The sequence below is a fragment of the Lithobates pipiens genome, unplaced genomic scaffold, assembly GCF_037356315.1.
Source record: "Lithobates pipiens isolate NorthernLeopardFrog02 unplaced genomic scaffold, aLitPip1_a1.2 Scaffold_30, whole genome shotgun sequence".
Taxonomy (NCBI): domain Eukaryota; kingdom Metazoa; phylum Chordata; class Amphibia; order Anura; family Ranidae; genus Lithobates; species Lithobates pipiens.
Genome location: NW_027507791.1, coordinates 141,242,026 through 141,269,663, shown reverse-complemented (window position 1 = coordinate 141,269,663; position 27,638 = coordinate 141,242,026). Strand labels below are relative to the sequence as shown.

Genomic DNA, 27,638 nt, shown 5'->3' with positions numbered 1-27,638 from the left:
AGCCTAAGTATATGTGTTAATCCTTAAATTGATCCATCTGGAGATACTTAGGTTCTAGGCCCCGGCAACAAAGTGGCCCTCAATTTCCATCTGAGAACAAAACGACCGGGGCAGGAGTTAATCTTGCATTGGACAGTGTACAGGTTAGATTTGGGATCCAAGGGGTACGAACAGGTCATTGTAATGCACAAATACTGTATATTTAAAAATATACAAAGCAACTGTAGCTAGGGTGTACTGTGCATATTAAAAAAAAAAAAAAAAAAGACAGAACTTCTCTTTTGCACTATGGCTTAGGTTTTCTATAAGAGCAGTGTTCAAAGAATGGCATGCAACCTGCTTGGAACAAGAACATCAAGCTGGAAGTCTGGCCATTTAGAGCAAACTTAGTGAATAACTTAGATTTCCAGTCAAGTGTTGCATAATTAGGCCACAGTATTAAAGTAGCAGCTCAGGTAAACAGCTAAATATATTGATGATATACATAGTGTATAAAGGAGCTATTTTATCTGCCAAGGGATTTCAATTTCTTTCCATCCAGTCTTGAGATTTACACAGCTCTACGACTCTGTACAGCCTTGTAGGGCAGGACAGAGAGACAATTTTTCTCCGCTGCAGTTTAGTAACACTAATGCCGCATACACACAACCGGACTTTCTGGCAGAATAGGTCCGACTGAATCATTCCGTCGCATACTCCGATCGTATGTGGGATAGTCCGATTGTTTTTCGACGGACCTAGAAATAGAACATGTTACAAATCTGTCCGATGGACTCAATTCCTATCGGGAAAACTGTTCGTCTTATGCTGGTCAGATGGACCAAATATGATGCAAGGGCAGCTATTGGCTACTGGCTATTGAAGTTCCTTTTCTAGTCCCGTCGTACGTCATCACGTTAGAAACGAACGGACTTTAGATTGTGTGTGGGCAAGTCCGTTCGTTCGGAAGTCCGTCGTAACTTCGACGAAAGTCCCTCGGGAAGACAGTCGGACCTTTTCTGCAGTCGTGTGTATGCGGCATTTTGGTCTGTGAATAGACAGTGCTAGAAAGAAGCAGGAGACCGCCTAGCTATATTCTAAGTCATGCTGCTTTCTTCTCCTATTAGGATGTTTCTTGTTAGCACATATGCACTGCACTACAATCAACAGACTTCCCTGTCTGAGCTCTGTTCTACACAGATTTCAAAAGGCTCATACCAACTCAAATACTGGAAACTAGACTGCTTACATTTATGGATATATTAATGAATAAAGAGCCCTATTAAACTGTGTCCTTTATATCTGCCTGGAGATCAGCTTTAGGGGGACACACAGCATTCCCTTGCTATCACGTCATAATGCATCACAAAAATTGAATAGCCTACCCGAATCTGAATCTCCCAGCCCCCCATCTACCTTTGGTAATTCTTTCTTTACGATAGTGAGCCAGACTTTTCTGCGACGAGCATTAAGTTGTTCTAGTGTCATGTGCTTCTTCTTCACTATAGGAGTTGGAGCATCATGGGAGAACTTTGCAAACACTTTAGTGCGGTGGTGCCTATGAGGAGACTCATCTTCAGAAAGATCTTCTTCTCGACGTCTTCTTTTCTTCACTTTTTTAAGCTTAGCTTTAGGAAGCAAAGGGGAAGAGTGATCATTTTTTAGGAATGTGGTGTTGTAAACCCTCACATATAACCACCAAAGTGACTGGCCTCAGATTATACACAAAAGATGAAACAACTCCTCCTACATAAATTGTACATGGTTATCAGCAGCCCTCTTTCTCTCCATTACATCCATTCAAAGCTCAGAATTAGCACAGCTTGGCTGAGCTTCCAGAAAGCAGGGGACAGGGAGCTGAAGTTACACTCTGCAGAGCTCAGTGAGACGATTGGACGGAAGACAAACACCTCTTTCACACAGAAACATAGCTGTGGCTGTCATCACAGGCTGTGTGCTGGAGTTCTGTCCCTTATCACCTTTTAACTCTTTGGGTCAAGAAACTTGTTAGACATGACTCATACAGATAGCAGAGGAATGAGGCAGCAGACAGAAATTACAGGTAGTGCTCTGTACTGAGACAAGTACAATCTTTTAAAGGATATGCTATCATATTTAACCACTTCAGTACTGGGCACTTTTACCCCCTTCCTTCCCAGACCAATTTTCACCTTTCAGCGCTGTCACATTTGAATAACAATTGTGCGTCATGTAACACTGTACCAAAATTACATTTTTATCATTATTTTCACACTAATAGAGCTTTTTTTTGGTGGTATTTAATCACCGATCGGGTTTTTATTTTTTACACTACAAATAAAAAAAGAAAATTATCACAAAAAATTACAAAAAATTATGCTGATTTTGGTAAAAAATAACCCAAATCAGTGTTTATTTGGTGTTGGCAGTGATGGGGGACAGACAGATTTTTTATTGGGACACCAAAATGTGTATAGGGACAGGGGTATATAAGTTGTGCTTGGTGTACTTTGTGGGGTGATCTGTAACAGCTCTCTGGGTAAAATCATCCTCACACAAAGAGCTTTCACAGATCTGCAGATTCCCTCCCCCCCCCCCCCCCCCCCCCGCACTAAGCTCTCACTGAGCTCAGCGGGGAGACCCATCACAGAGACACACGTCTCTGTTTACATTGTGACGGCTTTGATTGGACACAGCCATCAGGTGATCGGGAAGGCCAATCACAGCGTCCATATCCTGATCTCTGCTCAGCTGGATCCTGTGATCAGAATGATCGAGCCGCATCGCGTCTAGTGGCTGCGCTGCAAACACTGGTTCTGATGGACATTCCTGAACGTCCACTCAGAACGAGGAAAGGACCACCCGGCCGTTTATGTGAAGTGGCCAGGTGGGAAGTAGTTAATATCTGTGGTATACAACCACCTTAAGGAAAATAGGGGGAAAAAAATTGTTTTTAAAGTAATTCAAAATGTATTCATTAGAATACAAAAGTAACTGCTTTTCGAGTGTGCATTTGATCCCATACGTTAAACTTGCTAAGTCATATAAATGGACAGATTAGGTATCTAATTTTACAGAAGGTATAATCTGTATTATCGCACTTTAATTTACAGCACATACCATTTCTACACTGCTATAAAATGGATGTAAAAAAGTGATTAAAGGGGGGGCGTGGCCTGACCTTGCATGGAGTAGGACGTGTGTCTACGGAGCTCCGCCGAGTAATCCTGTCTCCCACGCTGATCCTGTGACACCACAGCACAAATACTTACCTGAACACGTCTGGAAGGCTTCCCTTCATCCCGGTGGACATGTCTCCCTCGAAATCCCAGCGATCGGCGGCAGCGCGGCTGTCTCAATACCGCCGACATGTGAGTGAGGAGGGGGAGGAAAATGGCGGCGCAGAGGAGACGGGAGGGCCGCGTGCAGCGGGAGACACGGACAGGCTTCTTGAAGCCATTACATTGTGCCGCACATCCCTTACATCCCAAATTGAAGAAGTGCAAATGGACATTTCTTTAATACGGCAGGATTTTCAGAAGCTGCGTGACCGGGTGAGGGAAACTGAGACCCGTATTAGCAATGTGGAGGACGCTCTCCCGCCACTGCAAAATGATACTGACCACATGCAGAAACAAATAGACCTCCTGCTTGCTAAGCAGGACGAAATGGAAAATCGCATACGCAGATGCAACATCCGATTGATCGGTCTTCCGGAAGGGGCTGAAGGTAAAGACCCCACAACTTTTCTAGAACACTTGCTGATAACTACCTATGGCCGAGAGTCTTTTTCCCCCATGTTGGCGGTTGAACGCGCGCATCGTATGCCTGCCAGGCCTCCACCTCAAGGTGCACCTCCGCGCACCTTCATTGCAAAGCTCCTGAACTATAAGGATAGAGATGCTGCCCTGCGCATGGCTAGGGAAAAGGGTAACATCCCTGTAGGCAATACTAAAGTTGCAATCTTTCCTGATTTTTCTGCGGACGTCCAGAAACGCCGACAGAGTTTCCTGGAGGCCAAAAGATTGCTACGTGCACAACAAGTGAAATACTCTATGCTATTCCCAGCGCGCCTCAGGGTGGAGGCCGGAGACCGGGCACTCTTCTTTGAACAACCCAGGGAGGTCATAGCATGGTTGGAACGTAGAGCGCCTCAGGATAGAGCTGTCTGAGAACCTGTGGGACGGGTGAGCTAAAAACCTTTTTACTTTTCCCCCGGTGTCCTGGAAATATGACATGTTACCTGATCTCTTTATCCTGCTCCAGCATCGCTAGGATGCTTGCATCTGTGGCGTCTGATACTTTTATGCCCTTTCTACTTTGAGATATGCTGGACTTTCCGACTTTGGAACTGATAGGGGAAGAACTTTTACGCCTGCTGATGGTGTCAACGTTCATGGAACAAGTTTTTTTCTTTTTTTCTTCGTGTCCCTATTGAGGGACTTTTTCTGCAATACATGCCTGTTAGTTTTATTTCAACAATTTTGTTTTTTTTTTCCTTCTTTTTTCTCCCGGAGCAAGGGGAGACATGTTAGTCCTACGGACTAATTGCATGGTGCAGCGGAAAACTGCTCTATTGTCTGCTGGGACTTCTAATTGCTATGGGGGAGTTGGTCACTGGGACTGGACAGCAACGGACACTTTTGCCTCTCTACACGGGTCACCGCTGTGTGCTGTTATGCAGGGTGCTCTACTTTACCTGGCCTTCTGGTACCGGTGGCCACGACCCTTTTTCAGATTTATTGTTCTAGGTTTTCTTTCTAATTCAATGAAACTGTTTTTCCCAGCCAGGCATGTTTGGTTTTTGAGGAAATATACCCGCACAAGTTGGGGTAGGTGCAGGGTAGGGTGGGGGGAGGGGGGTGGATTGGTTTGGGTTTACATGCAGAAGATTACTATGAACAAGCTGGAGTACGTCATTGGACTATGTGTTGCTTTTGCCGAATGTTTTTTACAACTACTGACTATGCAGTCCCTATTTGGGCTCGATCAAGCACAATTGTATTGGGGTGCGCTTACAGGAGGGCTGTTAGGGGGGAAGCTGAATGCACTCATTACTGTATATGACTCTATAGGGCATCTATACGATTTCTTACCTGGAACGTGAGGGGCCTGCGTGATAAAATTAAGCGCGCGGCAGCCTTCACGTTCCTCAAGAAGCAAAGGGCGGAGGTGATGGTGTTGGTTGAGACACATGTGGAGGGTGGACTGCAGATGGCCCTTAAGCGCCCTTGGATTGGGTGGGCATTTCATTCCACCTACACGTCTCACTCGAGGGGGGTTTCGGTACTTGTAGCTAAGTCTGTCCAATTTGAACTTTGCGAAGTTCTTACTGACCCGCAGGGCAGGTTTGTTTTTCTGCATGCTAAATTATATGGGGAACCCTACCTTATTATGGCCTTTTATATCCCCCCTCCATTTAACATGGCGTTGGTTGTTGAGGGACTGTCTTTTATGTCCAGACACCCGGCGGTTCCTTTCATCTGGCTGGGGAATTTTAACACTACGCTTAATCCTTCCCTGGATAGGCTCAAACCCCCCGAGTTGATGGTGGGGCAGGCTGGGACCACTAGGCTGTCCAGGCTCTTAGCCACCATTCATCTTGTGGACACTTGGAGACACAAATTCCCTCAAAAGAAAGAGTATTCATGCTTCTCACCCACGCATGGTTCTCTATCACGTATTGACTTTATATTAATATCTCAAAAACTCATTCCCAGACTCAGGGAAGTATTGTTCTGTCCCAGACTGCTTTCGGACCACAACCCCTACTCTATAGTGCTTGACGTACCCCTGGGTAGGCCTCCGCGGGCGTGGCGGTTAAATCCGTTCTGGCTGACATTATTACCCGAAGATGACACTATTGAGGCGGAGTGGATAAGATTTTTTGAGGACAATGACCACACGGCCTCGGCTCAGGCCGTGTGGGATGCATTTAAACTACATGCTCGTTCGGTACTGACTACCCACATTAATAGGCTCAAGGCTGATTCGGCTACTGCCTTTACTGAGGCTGAGGCGGATTTGAGCTCCATGGAACACACCTTCATAAACGACCCGTCTACGGCTAACGCCGATGCACTTAGACTACAGTCGAGAGTGGTTTCCCAACTGCACCATGACAAGGCTCGACAGAAACTTTTTTTTACCAAACAAAAATATTTTGAATCCTGGGAAAGAGCTGGTAAGTTGCTAGCATACTTAGTGCATAAGGAAGACAGACACCCGATTGTTATCTCTTTGCGTGGACAAGGAGATACAATGATCACGGACCCTTCTGAGGTAGCAGTTAGATTTCGGGACTTTTTTGCGGACTTATACACCACTACAGTATCCAACGACACCACCCCGATGGACAGCTTTCTAGCTCAGGTTTCCCTCCCCCAAGTCACTGAGGAACAGGTGCAGGCTTTGGAGGCTCCCCTGACCACCGATGAAATAGTGTGTGCTATTGCGGAATTTGCAAGATCCAAGTCACCGGGGTCAGATGGTCTCCCCGTTGAATTTTATTCCCGTTACCAAGAAATACTGGCGCCTCGGCTTCTCGCCCTCTACGGGAGTCTTTTTGATACACTGACACTACCTCCATCCATGAGGGAGGCAACGATAGTTTTGATACCCAAGCCTGGAAAAGATCCAGGTTTCCCAGAATCCTACCGCCCAATCTCCCTATTACAGGTAGATATTAAGATTTTAGCTAAGCTACTTGCTACTCGATTGAACGGAGTGATCCTTACCCTGATTCAGGCTGATCAGGCGGGCTTTATGCCGGGTCGGAACACGTCGTTCAATCTACGCAGGCTCTATATTAATCTACAGGCAACTCATGAGGCGGTGGGTGAGCGAGTGGCGGTGTCACTTGACACGGCTAAGGCATTTGACTCTGTGGAATGGGGATATTTGTGGAGGTGTCTTGAAGGATACGGCTTCGGCCCCAACTTTATTCGGTGGGTGAAGCTATTGTATTATCACCCAACGGCCAGGGTGGTGGCAAATGGGTGGTCCTCCCGGGCGTTTGACCTCAGTAGGGGTACCAGGCAGGGGTGCCCACTGTCCCCACTACTTTATGCCTTGGCTGCAGAACCTTTAGCGGTGTCGATCCGTACAGACCCTGAGATCAGGGGACTGACGGTGGGTCAACTAACGGAGAAAATCAGTCAATACGCTGATGACACGCTGTTATACTTGGCAGACTCTGGCCCTTCCCTCGCAAAGGCCCTGCACACGATAGAGTGGTTTGGTAGCTTTTCCGGTCTTCGTATTAACTGGGAAAAATCCCAAATCTTACCTATTGACAGTTTTCCACAGTCAGAATCTCAGGCCAGTCTGCCTCTTCAGCGTGTGGGAACTATTAAATATCTGGGTGTATATATCTCTAGGACTCCGGCAGATTATATTGCACTGAATATAGACCCTTTATTCTCCCTAGTGCGCACCAAGATTCAAGCCTGGTCTCGTCTCCCCCTTGGGGTTTGGGGGCGCGTTAATCTTATTAAAATGGTTTAATTACCTAAAATACTGTATGTGTTGTGGCACGCCCCGGTATACTTACCGCTAAAATATTTTAAATCCCTGGAAAGTCTTCTTAGGCCCTTTGTATGGGGGAATAATAGGCACAAACTTGCTTGGCAGGCTTTGAAAAGCCCGACTGATATGGGGGGCATGGCTCTTCCAGATCTAAATCACTACTATGTTGCCTCACAACTGTCTCAACTTTTTCATGTGGACAAGACTGATAAACAACGGTTTCTTACCCTTCTCTGCCCCACCTGGGCACAAATTGCAGATGATCCGATAGCTGCTGTCTCGACGGGGGTTGGGAGCTCTACACTAGAGCCAGGTAAACACTCCATGCTTTTTCACTACAGAAGGATTTGGGATCTGGCATCCACTAAATTGAATGTTATGTCACCAAATGACTATATACCACTCTGGCATAACAAACAATTGCCAGAACTTCAAAAGATCCAGAGTGTTCAGTTATGGGTATCGAGGGGAATATACTACATGCATCACCTGATCCACCATGGCACTATTAAAACGTTCCAGACGCTGCAGGAGGAATTTGGTATCCCAAACACTATGCTATTTCAGTACCTTCAGGTTCAGCATGCACTTAGGGCACAATTTCCGCAGTCATTGCCTCAGCCTGCTCCCAACCCTATTGTCGCCATAGTGAAGGATACTGATCCCAAAAAGCTTATCTCGTGCTTCTATGGTATGCTTGCGGCCCCCATCTCGGCGAGACTGGCATATGCTCTAAAGTCCCGCTGGGAGGGTGATGTAGGTGAGCTGACAGACAAGGAATGGGAGGAGGCTCTGGAGACGTGCAAGCTGGTGTCCCCTAGGCTCCAAGACAGGCTTTCTCAAATTTACATGTTCACAGAGCATACCTCACCCCCCTTAGGACCGCCAAATATAATACGAATCAATCTGTGTTCTGCCCGATATGTACTGTTGAGACTGGGACATTCTTCCATCTTATCTGGTCTTGCCCCCAACTGCAGGAACTTTGGAAACAAGTTGTATCATTTCTACATGACGTTATGGGCTCACCCTTGGCCCTCGACCCCAAACCCTGTCTCCTAGGGATATTCCCCGACGTATTGGATAAATTTACCAAAACCTTCCTGCAGGAAACCTTGTTCTCTGCTCGAAAAGTGATAGCTAGACAGTGGATGAGACCACTTCCGCCCAGGGTGGAGGACTGGAAACGGGAAGTTAATGCCACGCTCCCATATAAAAAATTTATATATAAAAATAGGGGATGCCCAGCTAAATACAATAAAATTTGGGATAGATGGTTGCAAGAGGCTGCCACGTGTAATCAGGAACTTTGATGTAATGTTGACGTAAATGACATGTCTGTGCTATGACTTTGCTTGACTGTGATCCATACTGTCTACTGCAACGGAGAAATGTTTCTTTCTTTACTGTTATGGTTATGACGCAACACCTTTTGATTGTTCGGTGTTTGCCACTGTGATTGTACTCTCTGCAATAATGTTCAATAAACAATACATGTTTAATGGAAAAAAAAAAAAAAAGTGATTAAAGGATAAGTTCGCCTTTATAAAAAAAAAAATAATAATAATAATAATAAATGTACATTTTTCTACAGGTAAAAAGTAAGGATTTATTATTTTATTTTTTCTAACAGCCTGTAAAGCATTGCACTCGTAATCAGCAGATCACAGGTACAATCTCTCAGGCTCGTGCAGACTGTGAGTGTATCTGTCTGCTTATACCACGTACGGGCAGGCAGTTACACAATAACAGGAAGATTCAATGAACTACCTAGAGTGCTCACTAGCATCTTGACAGTTCATTGAGAACTACAATCTATCAGCCACAGAGGCTATTGGTACTTGTAGTTCATTCATTCACAAATCTCTGTGAATGAATGACGCCACTGTGTAGGCAGAGCCCCACGTGGCCGCGTTCTTTTCGAATTGTGACAGCAGGTGCAGGGAGAAGATCCCCAGCCCACTGGCACAATGAGGGGGGAGGGATCTGCGAGAGGCTGCAGGAGTGAGAACATATTACATGTTCCACCCTAAAAAGGGGTGAAACATATAACATATTCCCAAAGGTGAACTTATCCTTTAAGGTCTCTTGCACAAACAGTATAAAGATGTAAAACCCTGGAGGCAAACTGTATATCTGCATATAGCTGTACACAGCACCTGTGTCTTCCAGGTGGGAAAGCAAACCCCAAAACTTTCATTTGTACAGCCTCATATACAGTAAATGAGCCCTAATGGTGTGGCAAAATCTAAAAGCAGACCAGGGGACTAAAAAAAATGCTGCAACAATTATGTGTACATTTTCAACTAAGTGGTAAAGTTTTTCTTAACCACTTGATCACTGGGCACTTAAACCCCCTTAATAACCAGACAAATTTTCAGCTTTCAGTGCTCTCACATTTTGAATGACAATTACTCAGTCATACAACACTGTACCCATATGAAATGTTTGTCCTTTTTTTCACAGAATTAGAGCTTTCTTTTGGTGGTATTTAATCACCGTTGGGTTTTTTATTTCTTGCGCTATAAAAGAAAAAAAAGACTGAAAATTCTGTAAAAAAAAATATTTTTTTTCAGTTTCCGTTATAAAATTAAGCAAATTAGTAATTTTTCTGGATACATTTTGGCCAAAATTTATACTGCTACATATCTTTGGTAAAAATAAGTACAAATTGGTGTATATTATTTGGTCTTTGTGAAAGTTATAGAGTCCATAAGCTATGGTGCCAATATCTGAAAATGTATCACACCTGAAGTACTGATGGCCTATCTCATACCCCCAAATGACCCCTTTTTGGAAAGAAGACATTCCAAGGTATTTAGAAAGAGGCATGGTGAGCATTTTGAAGTTGTCATTTTTTCCCACAATTCTGAGGCCAATCTGGGGCGACCAGAATCACTGGGATCCCCTCGACCTCCACTCTGCAGCTCAGACGTGGTAACAGTTTCAGTGGAGGAAAGGCGTAGATCAGCTGGTACTGATCCCACGGAGCCACCAGCGCGTCTGCCGACGGATCTCTTGTCCTGGACACGAATCTCGGCACCTTCCGATTGAGACGGGAGGCCAGAAGATCTACGTCTGGTGTGCCCCACCTCAGGCACAGTAGCCGGAATACCTCCGAATGCAACTTCCATTCTCCTGGGTCCACCATCTAGCGACTCAAATAGTCCGCCTCCCAGTTCGACACTCCCGGGATTTAAATGGCCGACAGGGCCGGTACATGTCGCTCTGCCCACCGAAGTATGTGAGCAACCGTGCGGCGGCTAAGCTTCTTGTTCCTCCTTGGTGATTGACATATGCCACAGCCGTGGCGTTGTCTGACTGGATTCTGATCGGACCCCCTGTAGTCTCATCGACCATGTGGAGAGGCACAGCCTGATCGCACTTAGCTCAAGCAGATTGATCGGCAACTTGGATTCTTCCGCCGACCAGAGGCCCTGAGCTGACTGAACCCCCATCACTCCACCCCAGCCAGAAAGGCTAGCGTCCGTTGTGACCACTGTCCACTTCAGAGGTAGGAACAACTTCCTGGACTGAATCACTGGGGACCTCAGCGACCAGTTCAGGGAATCTCTGACTGGCTCACCTGGATCTCTCGATCCAGGGACAACTGAGATTTGTCCCACTTTGTCAAAATCTCCTTCTGCAGGACTCTGGAGCTGGGCATATGGTACTGCCTTGAAGGAGGATACCAAGAGTCCCAGGACTCGTATGCAGAAGCGGAGCGATGACCACTTGCAGTTCATCAGCAGATTTACCGCAGATCTGAGAGTCTGCAGTTGGTCTGAAGGGAGAAAAACTCTTGCTTCCCTGGAGTCCAGCAGCAAGGCCAGGTACTCCAGATGCTGGGTCGGTACAATCACTGACTTCTTTAGGTTCAAGAGCCACCCAAATTCTTGCAGGCTCTGCATGGTGATCGCCACATCCTCCTCTAATTCGGAGGTGGAAGATGCCCTCAGGAGCAGACGTACCCCTTCCTTCTTGGAAACTACAAACAGATTTGAGTAGAATCCCTGGAAACGTTCCGATTCCGGAGCCTGTACAACCACCCCGCAACTCAGCAGGTCCCTTACTGCCCTCAAGAGGTCCTCCCGGCAAGCCGGGGATACAGGTATGCTGGAGGGGAAGAATCTGTTTGGTGGCCAAGAGATAAACTCTATCTTGTAGCCTGAGGAAATCAGATCGCAGACCCATTGGTCGGATAGTCGAGAGGACCACCGGGCTGCAAACTTCCGAAGGCGCCCCCCCCCCCCACCCAAGACATGGGTGGGGGCAAACCTTCATGCGGTAGCACTTTTGTTCACAGGCATGTTAGGCTTGCGGGTTCCAGGAACGTTTCTGTCCTTCCGTGGTCATCCTGTCAGGCGGGGGACATTTAGCCGAAGCTCCGGGTGGACAAAAAAGCTGTTTGTGAGCGGAAAAAGAGGGCCCTTGCCTACGGTGTGGCTCCTTAGCCTTCCTGGCCTGTGGGAGTAGGGTACTCTTGCCACCGGTGGCATTTTAAATAATGTCATACAAGGAGGCTCCGAAAAGCCAGTCACCAAGGAAGGAAAGATCCGTCAGGGCTTTCTTAGATGCCTGGTCAGCAGACCAGCATTTTAACCAAATCAGGCGCCTCAGCACCGCTGCTGACACTGAAACCCTGGATAACAGAGGAAGGGTATCCAGGGCCGTGTCCAGGGCCAAGTGCGGATGCCAGTACCGGTCGCACAGCAGACATGACCACCGTAAACAAGGAATGAACCACTGCCTCTGCATTCCTGTCCGTGGGATCCTTAAATGCAGGAGTCCCCTCTACTGGGATCGTAGTTACTTTATTTAACCTGGATACTGGGGGGTCCACGACCGGAGGAGCCAACCACTTTTTGAGAAGGCTCTCCTCAAAGGGGTAACGCATCGCCATGGATTTGGGGACCAAAAAGGTCCATTGCGGGCGACCCCATTCCTTGTAAATGAACTTGTCAAAATAAGTCATATACGGAAACATGTTAGGTGAACGTGCTGGCTTACGGGACCCAAAAGGGACCGCTACATCAGCAGAGGGATCTTCTGGCTCCTGAATCTTCAGGTTATCACGCACAGCTGTGATAAGTGCTCCAACAAGCGTTTTGACTCATCCTCACTGTCCAAACAGTCCTGGTCAGCATTAACTGACAAGACAGAACAGGGATCACCAGCCTCAGCAGGGCCAGGGTCTGCGTCAGAGCTCTCCCCAGAGGACAGGGGGGGGGGGGGCAGGGGCCGCTTTTTTTCACCCTTTTGCCCACATGCCGCCTCCATCTTGGCAACGAACAAATTGAGGACCGCCGTCAGAGTGTCCAGGGGCACTGCACAGTCTGCAGGCGACCCCGGTTGCAATTGCCTGGATTTCGGTGGAAGAAACACAAGTTTCTGAAGCCATGCTGACCCTACCCTGTCTGCCACCCGAAGGGGACTTAGGCCAGTGACAGTCCCACACTCCTTACTGCTGCTGGCTGAGGGGCTCTTTACTGCAGAACTCACCACCCTGAGGGGTTCTGCGCTATCCAGCAGGTAGTGCCTGTAGTCTCTGTTGGCTCCCAGGTGCAGAGGAAACAGTGCTGTGTCGGTCGGTGGAAGCGGCTGCAAATGGCACTGAAACCGCTCTGAAGTGTGCTCAAGCTTCAAGAAAATGGCCGTCCAGCACAAGGACATAAAACACAGGGAAAATGGCCGTCAGAGCACAAGAGAACACTAAAAAACGTGTTCAGGCTTCAAGAAAATGGCTGCCGGTGTCCTGTATAGGGACAATCATGGCCGCTAATCCCCCGGAGAGCATGCTTTCCCTTGCCCACACCTAAGATGGCCGCCGAATGCCAGAGCCATGAGGGACAGGGAGAAATAACGGCGGTGAGTACAGCACTGCACAAGACACCAGCATAGCCTCACAGACACCTTCCAGGCACATGAAAAACAGGACCCAGGACTCAGCCAGTCAGCGCCACCCCCCCCAGATGAGAGCCGCCCCAGAGAGCCCCTGTACAGGCACACACAAACTGCTCAGCAGCATCTCCCCAGGGAGGGGGTGAGGGATAGGGAGATAAGAAAGGGAGGTGAGGGACCCCTGAATCGACCTACCAAGGAAAGCCCAGCTTCTCAGCACCAACGAGGCGAGGCAGGGAGAGCTGTACTTACCAGTCCTGCAGAGCTGGGAGACATTCCATCACAGACCCACTCATTGATCAGTACAGGGTGTCTGTTGGCCCGGCACACTGTGACGCAGACATCAGTAGCCCGATCATATGTGTGCCCCGGAGCATAAAAGCTCATGACCACCTCTGGAGCTGAGGTTTCGTTCTGGCCTGCCTAGCGCGGTGCTGCAGCCTGCACATGCTCGATGGCCAGACTGGGGAGACTACAAGGATAAGGGTATCCAGCCTGTCTCTCCGCCGGCTCTTGATAGCAGATCACAGGATCAATCATCTTGTGCAAAAAGTCAAGCTTCTGCAGAAAAAAAAAGCATGGACTGATGAGCCTGCAGGCTTCCTAGGTCCTTCTCCTTCACTAGGCAAAATAAAACTGCATTGCAGGCTGGAGGGTTGTTGCCCAAGGGACTGCCCCCTGGGCGGAACTGAAAAGTTCTGAGTGTTACATAACAAGTAATGCCTGCTATTCTCCCAGTGGTGGGCATAACAATCCAATGGCTAAGAGAGGAGCTGTGTCGGTCGGTGAATATAAGAGAAAAACAGTTTTGTGCTTTAAAAAAAACAAAACAGTAAAGTTAGCCCAATGTTTCTGCATAATGTGAAAGATGAAGTTATGCCGAGTAAATAGATAACTAACATGTCACCCTTCAAAATTGCACACGTTCGTGGAATGGCACCAACCTTCACTACTTAAAAATCCCCATCGGCGACGCTTTAAATTTTTTTTACTGGTTACATGTTTTGACTTACAGAGGAGGGCTAGGGCCAAAATTATTGCTCTTGCTCTAACATCCGCAGCAATATCTCACATGTGTGGTTTGAACACAGTTTTCATATGTGGGCGGAGCTTAAGTATGCGTTCCCTTTGCATGAGAGCACACGGGGACAGGGGAGCTTTAAAAAAAAAAAATGTTTTATTGTTCATTTTATTTATTTATTGTGTATATGTTTGACACTTTTTTCCAAAAATATTTTTTTGATCACTTTTATTCCTATTACAAGGAATGTAAACATCCCTTGTATTAGGAATATGGCATGACAGGTCCTCTTTACAGTGAGATATGGGGTCAATAAGACCCCACATCTCATCTCTAGGCTGGAAAGCCTGCAATAATAAAAAAAAAAAACGATCCTGACTTTGATCGTAGCGGTGATTCGGTAGAAGCACTAGAGGGCGGCGGAGGGGGGGGGGGGGGGGGGGGGCGAATCGCTGGCTGAAAAAGCTGATATCTGAATGATGCCTGTAGCTGCAGGCATCAATTCAGATATCCCCACATAAAATAAAGGACGTCATATGACGGAAGTGGTTAAAACACTTTTTTTTTTTCAACACAAAGTTGTCCATTTATACAATATTTCTAACACATAGCATGTACATAGCAAAAATGACACCCCAAAATAGATTCTCCTACTCCTCCTGAGTACGGCGATACCACACGTGTGAGACTTCCACAGCCTGGCCACATACAGAGGCCAAGTACAGCCGAGTAGGGCTGAGCATGGCTGGGTATGGTTGGGTACGGCTGTGTATCGCCAAGTATGGCTGGGTACGGCTGGGTATTGCAGGGTATGGCAGGGTATTGCAGAGTATGGCAGGGTATTGCAGAGTATGGCAGGGTATGGCAGAGTATTGGAGAGTACTGCAGAGCATGGCAGGGTATTGCAGAGTATCGCAGATTATGGCAGGGTATGGCAGAGTATGGAAGAATATTGCAGGGTATTGCAGGGTATGGCTGAGCGGGGAGGGATGGCTTAGCATGGATGGATGGCTGGATGTGACTGCAATTGTCACAGAGCAGCGCTGTGGGCCCTACAGATCCAGCCCACAGCGCTGCTGTCATCTGATCTCTCTCCCTCTCCACTCACAATGTACCGATCGGTACACTGAGAGGAGAGGAACCATGTCACAACGCCGGCTTGTTTACAAGTTAAATGCTCCGTCACTTGATGGAGCGATCACGTGGTAAACGGTCGTGACCCGGCGGTCACGGATGTTCTCGGGTGCACACCCCAGAGGCTGCGCAAGAGCGGAATTCTGGGAGGATGTCATAGTACACCTGCCCAGAGTTAAGCAAACTTCCTGTAGCTGTAATTCGGCTATGGGCCGGTTGTTAAGTGGTTAACAAAATAGCCCATTATTACATTTGTGGTTCTTCCTGTCAATAATGATTTACCTAAAGCAAAAAAACATTTGTTTAAACAAACTGATATAGAATGACATTTCATGAATATCTGATTTCATACACTCACCCTTAAATTTTTTTTCATCTTTGATTTTTTTCTTTCTTGGCCCTATGAGATGACGCTGCTGTTCATAGAAAGGATCATGGGTGGACAGGAGACCTGCACTGTAATACTGATACCCCTGCAGCTGGACCACAAAATAAGACAAAGATAAATGACAGACATGGGTAGAATTATGAAAGGACACATTTCTGAAGAAAACTAACAAATAAATCAGGACAGGTCATTCTAGAAAAACACAAAAAGAGCTGGAGATAAGACATCCATAAACTTGCACAATTCTACTAAAATTATTAAAGTATAACTAAAGGCAAAACTTTTTCTTTAGTTTTGGATGTAGTGGAGATTAATTAGAACCCCTGTCAGGTTTTTATTGCCGTCTGTGTCCTCATTAGGGAGATTCATCCTCTCTATTTGTCGTGTTTACCATTAGCATTAAAAGTAAAAGAAAACCCCACATTTTGGGTTGTCCCCAGAAAAGTAATGGAGGGGAAATCTTCCAATGGGGACAATAGTTCTGGTGACCTGGAGGTCCCAAAGGGATTCTCTTAATTAATTTACAGGGATTTCCTTTTACTTCCTGTTTTGGCTAGGACAGGAAGTGAAGGTAAATCTCTCTAATGGGGCACAAATAGTAAAAAAACAAACAAACAGAGGTTATACGCTTCTCTTACTATATCCAAAATGAAAAAAAAGTTTTGCCTATAGATGTACTTTTAGTAGAAAGAATGGAGCTCTTGGAAGTACCTCTTTGTCTTTGTGATATTTGTTCTGGTGTAGTTTTTTGTATTTGTGGATCCGCAACATGTTATAAAGCTCCTCTTTAGAAAGAGTGTAGCCATTCTCTTCTTCATCACTCACTGAATCTGAATCACTAGTATCATCACTTAGCAGAATGCTCTAAAAGACACAAATCAAAAGAATTTCAAAGTCACAGAAAATGTTAGAATATTTATTTTTACTGTAGTCAAGAAATTTCTTTTGCAGGGAAAATCAGTGATATATAGCACCAATCACAAAAAACATACATGCAGTAGATAACTTTAGAACTTTCTTTTTGCATGCTAGAGAACTGCATGAAAACCAGAAAATTAGCATTTCTCTTGTGGCACGTATAATTTTTCCCAAATTCATTTATGCATAAATACCCTGCGTAGTTTGTTTTCATAGATGTTATGGTTATTACATGGTCAAGAACCATGTTGCTTGTTTCCCAGTCATTAGTAGAAACCAGAGCTTTCAGACAACATGGTATCCTAGCTGGGAACACGCACCTTGACACTCCCCCAGCTGTCAAAAGTCTAACATAGATACTAACAAAAGTGAGTACAGCCCTCACATTTTTGTAAACATTTTATTATATTTTTCATGTGACAACTCCGAATAAATTATACTTTGCTACAATGTAAAGTAGTGAGTGTACAGCTTGTATAACAGTGTAAATTTGCTGTCCCTGCAAAATAACTCAGCACAAAGCCATTAATGTCTAAACCACTGGCAACAAAAGTGAGTGCACCCTTAAAGCGGTCTTCCACCCTGAAGTGGAAGTTCCACTCATCTGATCCCTCCCCCCCTCCGGTGCCAAGGGGTGCAGTTACCTGGATAATCCAGGTATCTGAACCCACTTCTGGGACAAGACCGCAGCAGACCGCCGCAGATGCCTCGCCCCCCCCCCCCCCCCCCCCCGTTGTGTACTGGGAAACACACAATACCCAGGACACAGCGGGGACCAGCAGAGATGCGCAGCGCGACTCGCGCATGCACAGTAGGGAACCGGGCAGTGAAGCCGCAATGCTTTACTTCCCGATTCCCTGACAGAGGATGGCGGCGGGGGCAGCAGAGAGACGAGCTATCGCTCGTCATCTGCCGCCGACATCGCTGGACCCTGGGACAGGGATATTTGTAGCTGCTGGCTTTTAATATTTTTTTTAAAGGTGCAGAACTACTTTAAGTGAAAATGGCCAACTTGGGCTCAAAATGTCAATATTTTGTGTGGCCACCATCATGGAGTCCTCCTCTACTCCTCCATGATGACATCACCAAGCTGGTGAATGTTTAAGACCTTGCGCTCCTCCACCTTCCATTTGAGGATGTCCCATAGATGCTCAATCGAGTTTAGGTCTGGAGACATGCTTGGCCAGTCCATCACCTTTACCCTCAGCTTCTTTAGCAAGGCAGTGGTGTTATACAAGCTGTACAGCTGTACACTCACTACTTTACATTGTAGCAAAGATTTGTCACATGAAAAGATATAATAAAAAGGTTAAAAAAAAATGTGAGGGGTGTACTCCCTTTTGTGAGATACCTTGTATATTTGCTTTTCTTGGTTACCTGTGCCTAGCAATATTAATCTACAGATAAGGTATGTTAGCTGGTTAAGGGTATCCTTCCATAGTAGAGAGATATAATATTATGAAGCAGAGTCACATCATTACTTACCTTTAACCACTTTCGACTTTTCTTTAACTTTGAAAAGTTATACAAACTTCCCCGCTCAAATTTTGGCTCTAAAGAGAGAAAACATGATTATCTCCTCTGAGATAATGCACAGTATAAACAATAATAATAAAAAAGATATAGTCTATTCTGCAACAATTTAAAGTTTACAAATGTATTTTTTTTTCTCAAAATGTTCTGCTTTTAAAAGTGTCTGAACAATATGCAGCATTGTATCTTCACTTCAGAATAATGAGACAAAACATTTGTATAAAGATCTAACAACAATAAAACACTATTATAAATATTATCTACTTGTGGTGTTAGTTACAATCTTCACTGTGACTGCAAATTTTAACAGTCAAGTCATACCAATAAGGATAGACACAGCGTGTAGTGCCCTATGTAGCTTAATTAAATTGTTGAATGCTAGGCATGGAAAGGGGTTCTCATACAACTGGAAGCATAAAGAAGTTACAGCTTTTAAAGTTTAAAACAAACCTGTTTGTAGGACTCCATTGAGCGAGTGAACAGAAGGCAGTCCTGGATTAACTTCTCCTGACAGTTCTCCAAGCAGAGGTGACATGGGCTCCTCCTTCACCTGCATGGAAGGATACTCAGACTCTGTAAGCAGGGGGGTCTCATCCAAGCCATCTTCACTCTCATCACTGAATGTGGTGTAGGCATGTTAGGTGGAAGAGATCCAAAACATGATAAAAAAAATGAGCACGGTCTGTCTATAATTCCCATTTTACAATTACCTATATCCAACAATACACAAAAATTCAATACTGTTGTGAACTTTTGTTTTTCTTATTTAGGGTCTGTGTCAGCAGCATCCGTTTGAGATGATTAAAAGATCATTCAGAACTCACTGACAGTGCATTCGACAAGCAAAAAAATTAAGCGATGTGAATACTTTCCGAATGCACTGTACATAGGGTGTATCATACTCCGGAGCTGTTGTATAGGGTGGGAAGGGAAGAAAATCCTGAATGTGTAATGCCCTGTACACACAGTCAGACATTCGAACAACAAAATCCGTCACATTTTTTTCCACTGAGTTTGGCCCAAACTTGTCTTGCATACACACGGTCGCAAAAAAGTTGTCGGAAAATCCAACCGTTCAGAACGCGGTGACGTAGACCACGTACGACGGGACTATAAAGAGGGAAATAGCCAATAGCTTTTCTTCTTGTAATTTATTCTGCATGCATGGCACTTTGTCCGTCGGAATTGTCTACACGTGATCGGAATTTAAACGGTCGGATTTTGTTGTTTGAAAATTTTAGATCCTGCTCTCAAAACTTTGTGTCGGAAATTCCGACGGAAAAAGTCAGATGGAGCCCACACATGATCGGATTTTCCAACAACAAGATCCGATCGCACATTTTCTGTTGGTAAGTCCGACCGTGTGTACAGGGCTTTAGATGTGCTAAATCCCCTGATTCCTTTATATTTGGAGGTGTCCAAAATTACATTGGTACTGGCAAGATGTTATAAACTCTTTATAAAATACTATGTTAGTTCCAGACCCCGTCCTATGTCTCTCCGATTAGGCAGTAGCCATTATGAGAATGCTGTTTTTGGCCCACGAGTTCGGGAAATGGACAAAAATGCACCGTTTGAGAAATATGCCTATGCTTAACGTAATGCTTCTGGGAAATTTGAAAAAAAAACTGGGAAAAATGGATAGGTGTCTTGTGTTCTCATCTAAGCTGATAAATTATCTTCCCCTTCCTTTGTCTATGTCTCCCTTGGCCAGGCTTGCCTCCTATAGCAAAACTTTTCTTTTTTTTTCTCAGATACACAAGGATTTGCATAGGAGTTAGATTACCCTTTTTGAAAGACTAGTCACCTAATCTCTTGTAGGGTTCTGAGAACTTTCTCTGTGTTCTTGACAGGGATCCCTGTCTAGAGAAGGAGTGGATCGGTACATCAGAGAAGACAGCTCTGGAAACAGGCATCCCTCTGAACAATAATAGTACTTATCTTAAAGTGTTACTAAACCCAGGACTCCTGCATTCACTATATCTGGTCGCCCACAGTACACAGAACATGGAAATGCAATTATTTTAGTAACTATGCATGGCTAAATGATAATTCTCATCAGCAGTATATAGCAGTCTTGTGACTTCTATCAATGTCTGCTTAAAGCTTGTAAGAGGAGTTTTCATTCTCCTCTGACTGTCCTATGAGGCTGCAGGACACCTGACCCTCTGTCTGGAAAGTGCTGATTGGACCTGTACCAATCACATGTCCCCCCCCCCCCAGGAAAAAAACAAACGTAGCAATACACACCAAACTGAGAATGTGCAGAATGACTCCAAAGGCTCTGTACTATCAGGAGATGGATTGGGGGCAGTGGAAGAAAGGGAGATTCGGAGAAGCCAGGATCAAACAGCCTTTTTACACAATGCAGAGGATTAATCCCTTAAAGAGGAGTTCCCCTTAAAAAAGTAAAAGTCAGCAGCTACAAATACTTCAGCTGCTGACTTTTAATAAATCGGACACTTACTGGTCCCAGGGTCCGACAATGCGAGAGAACGAAGCCCCGCTCGTCCGCCCCCCCCCCCCCTTCTCTCGGCGGCGCTGGCATTGCAACTGTGGGCACCCAGCTGTGTCTTCACAGATGGGCAAACAGATCGGCGACGCGCGCCATGATTGGCAGTGCAGTCATCTGGGACCTGTCACGTGTCCCAGATGACTGACAGGAGGGAGGGGGCAGAGCTGAGCCCTTCCTGCGCTGAGGGAAAGTGATGTCACCAGCCCAGGCACTGAAAGAGGCAGACTACGAGGGACCCCCTAGCAACAGGCATTTAGAGGCGAGTTAAAAAAAATAAAACATTTCCAAATGTTTTTCTTTTTTCTTCTTTCTTTTTTTATTTAATTTTAATCATTTTTTTTTTGTGTGTGTGGAACACCACTTTAAGTTCCACAGTTAGTATAACAAGCATACTTTACTGCATATACAGACTGATTTTACTGTTTTGGGTTAGTAACACTTTAAAATCACATCTGCTGGAATTGGAATTGCCATCCCCAGAGACAGTAAGGGCCGGTTCACACTGCGGGCGATGCGAGGCGACACGACTCGCCTTGCCGCAGTGTGACAAGTCGCCCCCGTTCTGTACAATGGAACCGTTCTGAGAGGAGCGACTCGAGTCGCTCCGACTCAGAAAAAAGGTTCCTGTACTACTTCTGGGCGACCTCGGGGCGACTTGCATTGACTTCTATACAGAAGTCATCTGCAAGTTGCCGCTGAGGTCGCGGCAGGTCGCGGCGAGGCAAGTCGGTGTCGCCTCGCATCGCCTGCAGTGTGAACCGGCCCTAAGATTGACATTGGCTAGCAGAATTTGTCTTTTTGTTTCTGGATCAAAGAATTCCTCCTGGTACAGAGGCTTGAAGGTAACCGATTGTCTAACATGGCCTGAAGTGTTCGTCCTGAGGGTCCAAGCATCCGAGACCAAAGCTGTACCCTTCTTTCAGAAGAGAAGCAACCAGGTAACCATAAATTATGTATGGCTGGCACAATCTGAAAAATACTAGTAAGCAACCTCTCCCCCAGAAGTGGAGCTCTTTGCTGACTTCTTGGCTGAGGACTCTCTTATTCTCTTCAATTCTTTCTGGACTCCAAGCCGGAACTGCAGGAGCAAAACCTCTTTGGAGTTAAACACTGACTCTTGAACTGCAGTCTTCTTTCATTTATCAGACATTTACTCTGAGGCAGGAAGCCAGACTAAACGTAGCTCTTTGCTATCAAATTAAGCTAGCACTTGAAAGGGACAGTTTAAACTCTCGCAATGCAGACAAGATTGTCCCACTTGTCAGAATTATTCTTTAGGGTAGAATTATTATTCTTTATCCCAACTTCCATTACATTGGAAGAAAAGCAAGGGTTAAGGTAGGTTCACAGTCTGCAGCTGCAGACAGATATACCCCCTAAGGACAAGACCAACACAAGATGACGCCGCACCACCCAAGGACACACTTAATCATCATGATGGAGTATAACCCCGAAGGACACAGCATCCTCCAATGGCAACTCCATGCATACGGCAAAGCTCATGAAGGTCATGTCAACCAAAAAGGTGACTTACTATGCTAAAAAAAACTCTTCCTCATAAGTGCCTAATCTGACACCCTGTAGTGCAGGTAGAAGTGTCCTGGTTGGGGTTTGAACTGAGCAACCCAGTGCTGCAAGGTGCTGACCACTAAGACATTCTGCAGCTCTGGCCTTCTATTCAATTTTGCACCACTCTTCTATCATGAGCTTCTAACTTAAACATCATAGAGGAAAAAAGGCAACACACTCTTTGAAAGTGGTAAAAATACCTCCATTGCAGGTACCTCTGCGGGACCTTACAAAAGAGGTACAAAAACCTGCTTATAGATCATCCTCATCTGCATCTTCCTTTTAGGAATTGTTTGAAGAGGATTAATTTGGGAAGTGTACCGGTCTTGCAAGTAAAAAGCTCGACATTGTCAGAGTAGAGAATCCTTGCACAGGGAGAGTTATAACAGACTCCTTTAGAGTGTCTTGACTACCTGTGGCAACCTGTTGGTCGCTGTCATCTTCCTCCCTGGATGCTTGATCAAAACAGGAAATTCATACAGGGTTTTGCCTGCCAAGGCACGAACACCAAGGGGCCCAGTTCAAGGTGTGCATAATACATGCAGATCTGGAGAGGTTTAACCACTTCCCATCCGGCCCATAGCAGAATGACGGCCGGGAAATGGCTCTGTTATCCTGACTGGGCATCATACGACATCCAGCAGGATAACATGCCGGCACACGTCAACGGGTCAGTCTGACACACCGCGTCTCCGATCATGGTAAGGAGCTTCTGATGGACCAATCACAGCTGATCATCTCGTGAACCAGGAAGTACGGTAAATGGCATTCTTCGGTTCACGCTGAAAGGTAGAGCCGATCGATGGCTCTCCCTGTAGGGGGGGGGGGGTGTCTGTGCTGATAATCAGCAAATTGATTGTCAGCACAGCCCCCATCAAATGTACCCATCAGCTGCCAATCAGTGGCCAGCAGCTGCCAGTCAGTGCCCCACCATTAACTCCTGTCACTGCTCAAGTGCCAATCAGTGCCCACCATAGTGCCAGTGTCCATCACAGTGCCAATCAGTGCCCAGCATTAACACCGGTCAGTACCTGCCCAATCAGCGGCATCTATTAGTGTCCATCAATGCCGCCTGTCAGTGCCCATCAGCGCCTCCTCTCAGTGCCCATCAGCGCCTCCTCTCAGTGCCCATCAGTGGAGGAGAAAACAAAATATAAAAGAAACAAAGGAATTTTTTTTCAAAATTGTAGGTCTTTTTTAGTTTGTTTAACAAAAAATAAAAACCCAGAGGTGATCAAATACCAGCAAAAGAAAGCTCTATTTGTGGGAAGAAAATGATACAAATGTAGTTTGGGTACAGTGTTGCATGAGCGTGCAATTGACATTCAAATTGCGGCAGCGCAGGAAGCTGAAATTTGTCCTGGACAGGAAGGGGGAAATGTGCCTGGTATTGAAGTGGCTAATTAAATGGCAAGTGTCCATTAGTTAGCTCCCCATATACCAGCTTTAAGAGGCCTACAGAATGTCTGACAATCCAGGAAAAAGTACCAGTAAGGAAGACACTGCCCCCTTCCAGGTATAATCTGCATAGAGCAGCCACGTCATAGAGGGATTGGACTGCCAGCTGCACAAAGACCTGTCACAGTAAGAAATACCTGCTAAAATAGGTCTAAGGGAGGACTCCATATTGTTTGGAAAAAAATATTATAACATGTACAATAGCTGCTCAACCCATTTAGTCATTTATAAAATAATCTTCCCAATTCAAACTGCAGCTGCTGTAGTTTTACAAAGCCAAGACAATGTAATAGTTGTTTCTGTTTGCTAGGTGAAAGAAACCCTTAAGGGGTTAGCTGCTGCTAAAGGACTACTGACACTGCAGATTCTCACATCAGAGCATTGGCAGCAGGTGATTAAGGAAAAATAAAGCAAACCTTGCTTAACCACTTGCTTACTGGGCACTTAAACCCCCCTTCTGCCCAGACCAATTTTCAACTTTCAGCGCTGACACACTTTGAATGACAATTGCAAGGTCATACAACACGGTACCCAAATTACATTTTTAAAAAATTTTTCACACAAATAGAGCTTTCTTTTGGTGGTATTTAATCACAGCTGGGATTTTTATTTTTGTTAAACAAACATATAACCTAAAAATATGGAAAAGTTTGAAAGAAAAAAAAAATCATGTTCCATAGTTTGTTATAAAATTTTGCAAACAGGTAATTTTTCTCCTCCATTGATATGCGCTGATGAGGCAACACTAGTGAGCACTGATAGGCTGCACTGATGGGCATGGATAGGCACAATTAAGGCGGCCCTGATGGGCACAGATAAGGCGGCCCTGATGGGCACAGATAAGGCGGCCCTGATGGGCACAGATAAGGCAGCCCTGATGGGCACAGATAAGGCAGCCCTGATGGGCACAGATAAGGCAGCCCTGATGGGCACAGATAAGGCAGCCCTGATGGGCACAGATAAGGCAGCCCTGATGGGCACTGACCGGTACCACTGATAGGTGGAACTGATGGGCACTGATGTGCACCACTGTTAATGAGGCACTGATTGTGGGCACTGATTGGATGGCATGGATAGGTGGCACTGTGGGCGGCACTGGTAAGCACTGTTTACTGTTGGTGGCATTGGCAGGCGGCACAAATGGGCACTGAGGAGCTGGTGGCAGCTCTCCATGATCGGGACTGATGTCCCTCTCACAGCCGCTGCTGATCGGCCTCTTAAAATGCCGATTACCAGCCCTGTTTACACCACATGATCAGCTGTCATTGGCTGACAGCTGATCATGTGGTAAGGGTCGGGATCGTCCCCTTATTCCGATCTGTGAACCAGTGAGTCTCAGACTCACTGATCACAGAACGCGCCGCGCACATCCTGCAGGAGGCACGCAGGCCGCTCGGGCATGGGAGAACATCAATAGACGCACTCCCGGCAAAGCAGGTCCACGCTGTAGCCGTCATTCGGCTATAGCGTGGATCTGAACAGGTTAACCAAATCGTTAACTGCTCAGGGCAAAAAAAAAAAGGGGGTAGGCGACTGCACCATACTTTGATAAATAATGCGATACACATTGATCACCCCAGAGCATAGTCATCTCCACATGTTTTACAAAAATAAGGATGAGATGGCGCAAAGGACCAATCACAGTAGAAACTCTTTTTTTTCATAAAAAGAAAGGGAGGGAAGGGGAAAAGGGGGTGATTAAAAAAATTTATAATAATGTCCAAAAAATTATTATAGTCAATAAAAGTTCAAGTTCAAAGCACCAGTGGCAGCAGCAATCTTGAGAGGAGAAGCACCACTCTCTAGGAAAAATACAATGCAAAAAAAGAAAGAAGTGCGCCAAACTAAGTGCAGTACGTATGAAATTGCATGATAAAAAACACACAGCCAAATGGCTACTCACAAAAGTTGTTAATGGTCAGGCATGTCTATATAATGACGGGAGAGGAATTCAAGGTCACTTCTCCACATGTTTTCATTTTGGTTATTTTATTTTTATTTAACATAAGTGGAGTTACCCTTTAACACCCCACATGGCATCTGGTCTCTTCTGCTGACCTCAAGCCAAACATACTCGTGTATCCTAGACTTCTCCCCCAGGGCAATCAATGCATCTGCAGGGCGACCCGGATCCAGGATTGCAGCTGCTGTATCCTGTACTGGGCACATTTAACAGCCACACACTAATAGCAGGGCTCCCAGCCAATGCAAACGTCTGCCAATAGCAGGGCCCACTCTCCAGACATCGATCTTCTACACATGTGTGCCATAATGCCACTACCCCGCTGATAGCTGGGGACTCCGTGACCACTTGAGCCAAACCATGGAAGACCTCTGGATACCACAAGATACTCCTGACATCCGCACAGCTGTCCTGAGACCTGGCTGTCAATACTTCCAAGCGGTAGGAATACTTCATACAAAACTGGTCCTATAAGTGAGGACAAAAGGTAACGCAGCCTCAGGCTCAGTCTGAAAATTTATGAGAGAGGGGTCCTACGGGTAGGAGTGAGGGCAGGGCTACCCAGACGTATGCTGCCACGGAATCAATCACGAAATGTGATTTTTTTTTTTTTTTAAAGGGGGGTAAGATGTTTTTTTATACCCACTATATATATAGTATATAAGTATATTCAACATTAAAACACATATATGGGAACATACATAGGAAAGTTTTGTCACTGAACTGTCTCCATCATGCAGGTTCCTCCCTCTGCCTTTTTCTGTTGTCAAAGACACCCACTATTAAACTGACAGCAATGTGCAATGTAACAGCGCCTGGCGGTTTCAAAGTTCCACCCATACCTCTCCAACCTGAGTATTTTTATGCATGGAATTTAGGGCTACCTTCACCTAGGCAATGTTACATCCATATTTATTTGTGTAACGTGGTTGCAAGAGGTCTCTCTATTCCCCTCCCATAACAGCTGTCAGTTCTGCATGGCACAGCTAAGTTAATCATTCAGGCTGGATTCACACCATCGCCACATGCGGCTCCCAGCAGGGGTCCGGTGCATCCTGGTTCAACATTTTAGGTCCGATTTCAGCCTCAGTTTTTGTCTGAATTCAGACCTGAAACGGACCAAAAAAGCACAGGGCTCCTGTGCAAATTCGCACCGGAGCCCCAGCAGAGATATATGAATCGAGAGCCAGTCCAAATTTCCTGCTTTTGGGAATTGGATGCGAGGGAACCCACATCCACTTCACAATGGTGTGAGCCCAGCCTTACAGTGATCTGTGCATGAATGAACTACAAATCGCATCTACACCATGGTAGACAGACTTAAATGTTTTCAATAGAAAACAAGTACTTTGACTACTGCACTCGTAGTCCACTGACACTTCCTCCAGCTCAGTAACTACTTCGTGAAGGTCCTTACCTCAGTACAAACAACGTTGAAGCAAATGTCTGCAGGAGCCCGAGCATTGCACCCATGATCCATCCACCCATGATTATGGTTACAAATGCTTCACAGGCTCTTTTGCAAAAAATTATAAACGCAGACTTGCTGAAAATAAAATACATTAAAATATTATTATGCATAACTGAATTCATTTTTTTTAAACAGTATTTGTGGATTTCAGCATTATCCAAGTTTCCCTGGCAATACTGTATTAAAAATGAAACGATTTCATTATCTTCAAACACATCTAAACATAACATGTTCAATTAGGCCCCTTTCATACTGGTAAGACAAACGCTCAGACATTGGGAA

The 27,638-nt window shown here is 45.6% G+C and overlaps 1 protein-coding gene across 2 annotated transcripts in view; it reads right to left on the bottom strand.

The window, feature by feature from the left end:
* Positions 1 to 27,638, bottom strand: part of INO80 (INO80 complex ATPase subunit) — a 392,097-nt gene that overhangs the window by 292,550 nt on the left and 71,909 nt on the right. For both annotated transcript variants that reach the window (XM_077464921.1, XM_077464922.1), the window contains exons 3-7: positions 18,831 to 18,997; positions 18,333 to 18,400; positions 16,641 to 16,793; positions 15,900 to 16,020; positions 1,396 to 1,607 (exon numbers count right to left, since the gene is read on the bottom strand). In XM_077464921.1, coding sequence (XP_077321047.1) covers positions 1,396 to 1,607; positions 15,900 to 16,020; positions 16,641 to 16,793; positions 18,333 to 18,400; positions 18,831 to 18,997 — 721 coding nt within the window. The remainder of the gene's footprint in view (positions 1 to 1,395; positions 1,608 to 15,899; positions 16,021 to 16,640; positions 16,794 to 18,332; positions 18,401 to 18,830; positions 18,998 to 27,638) is intronic.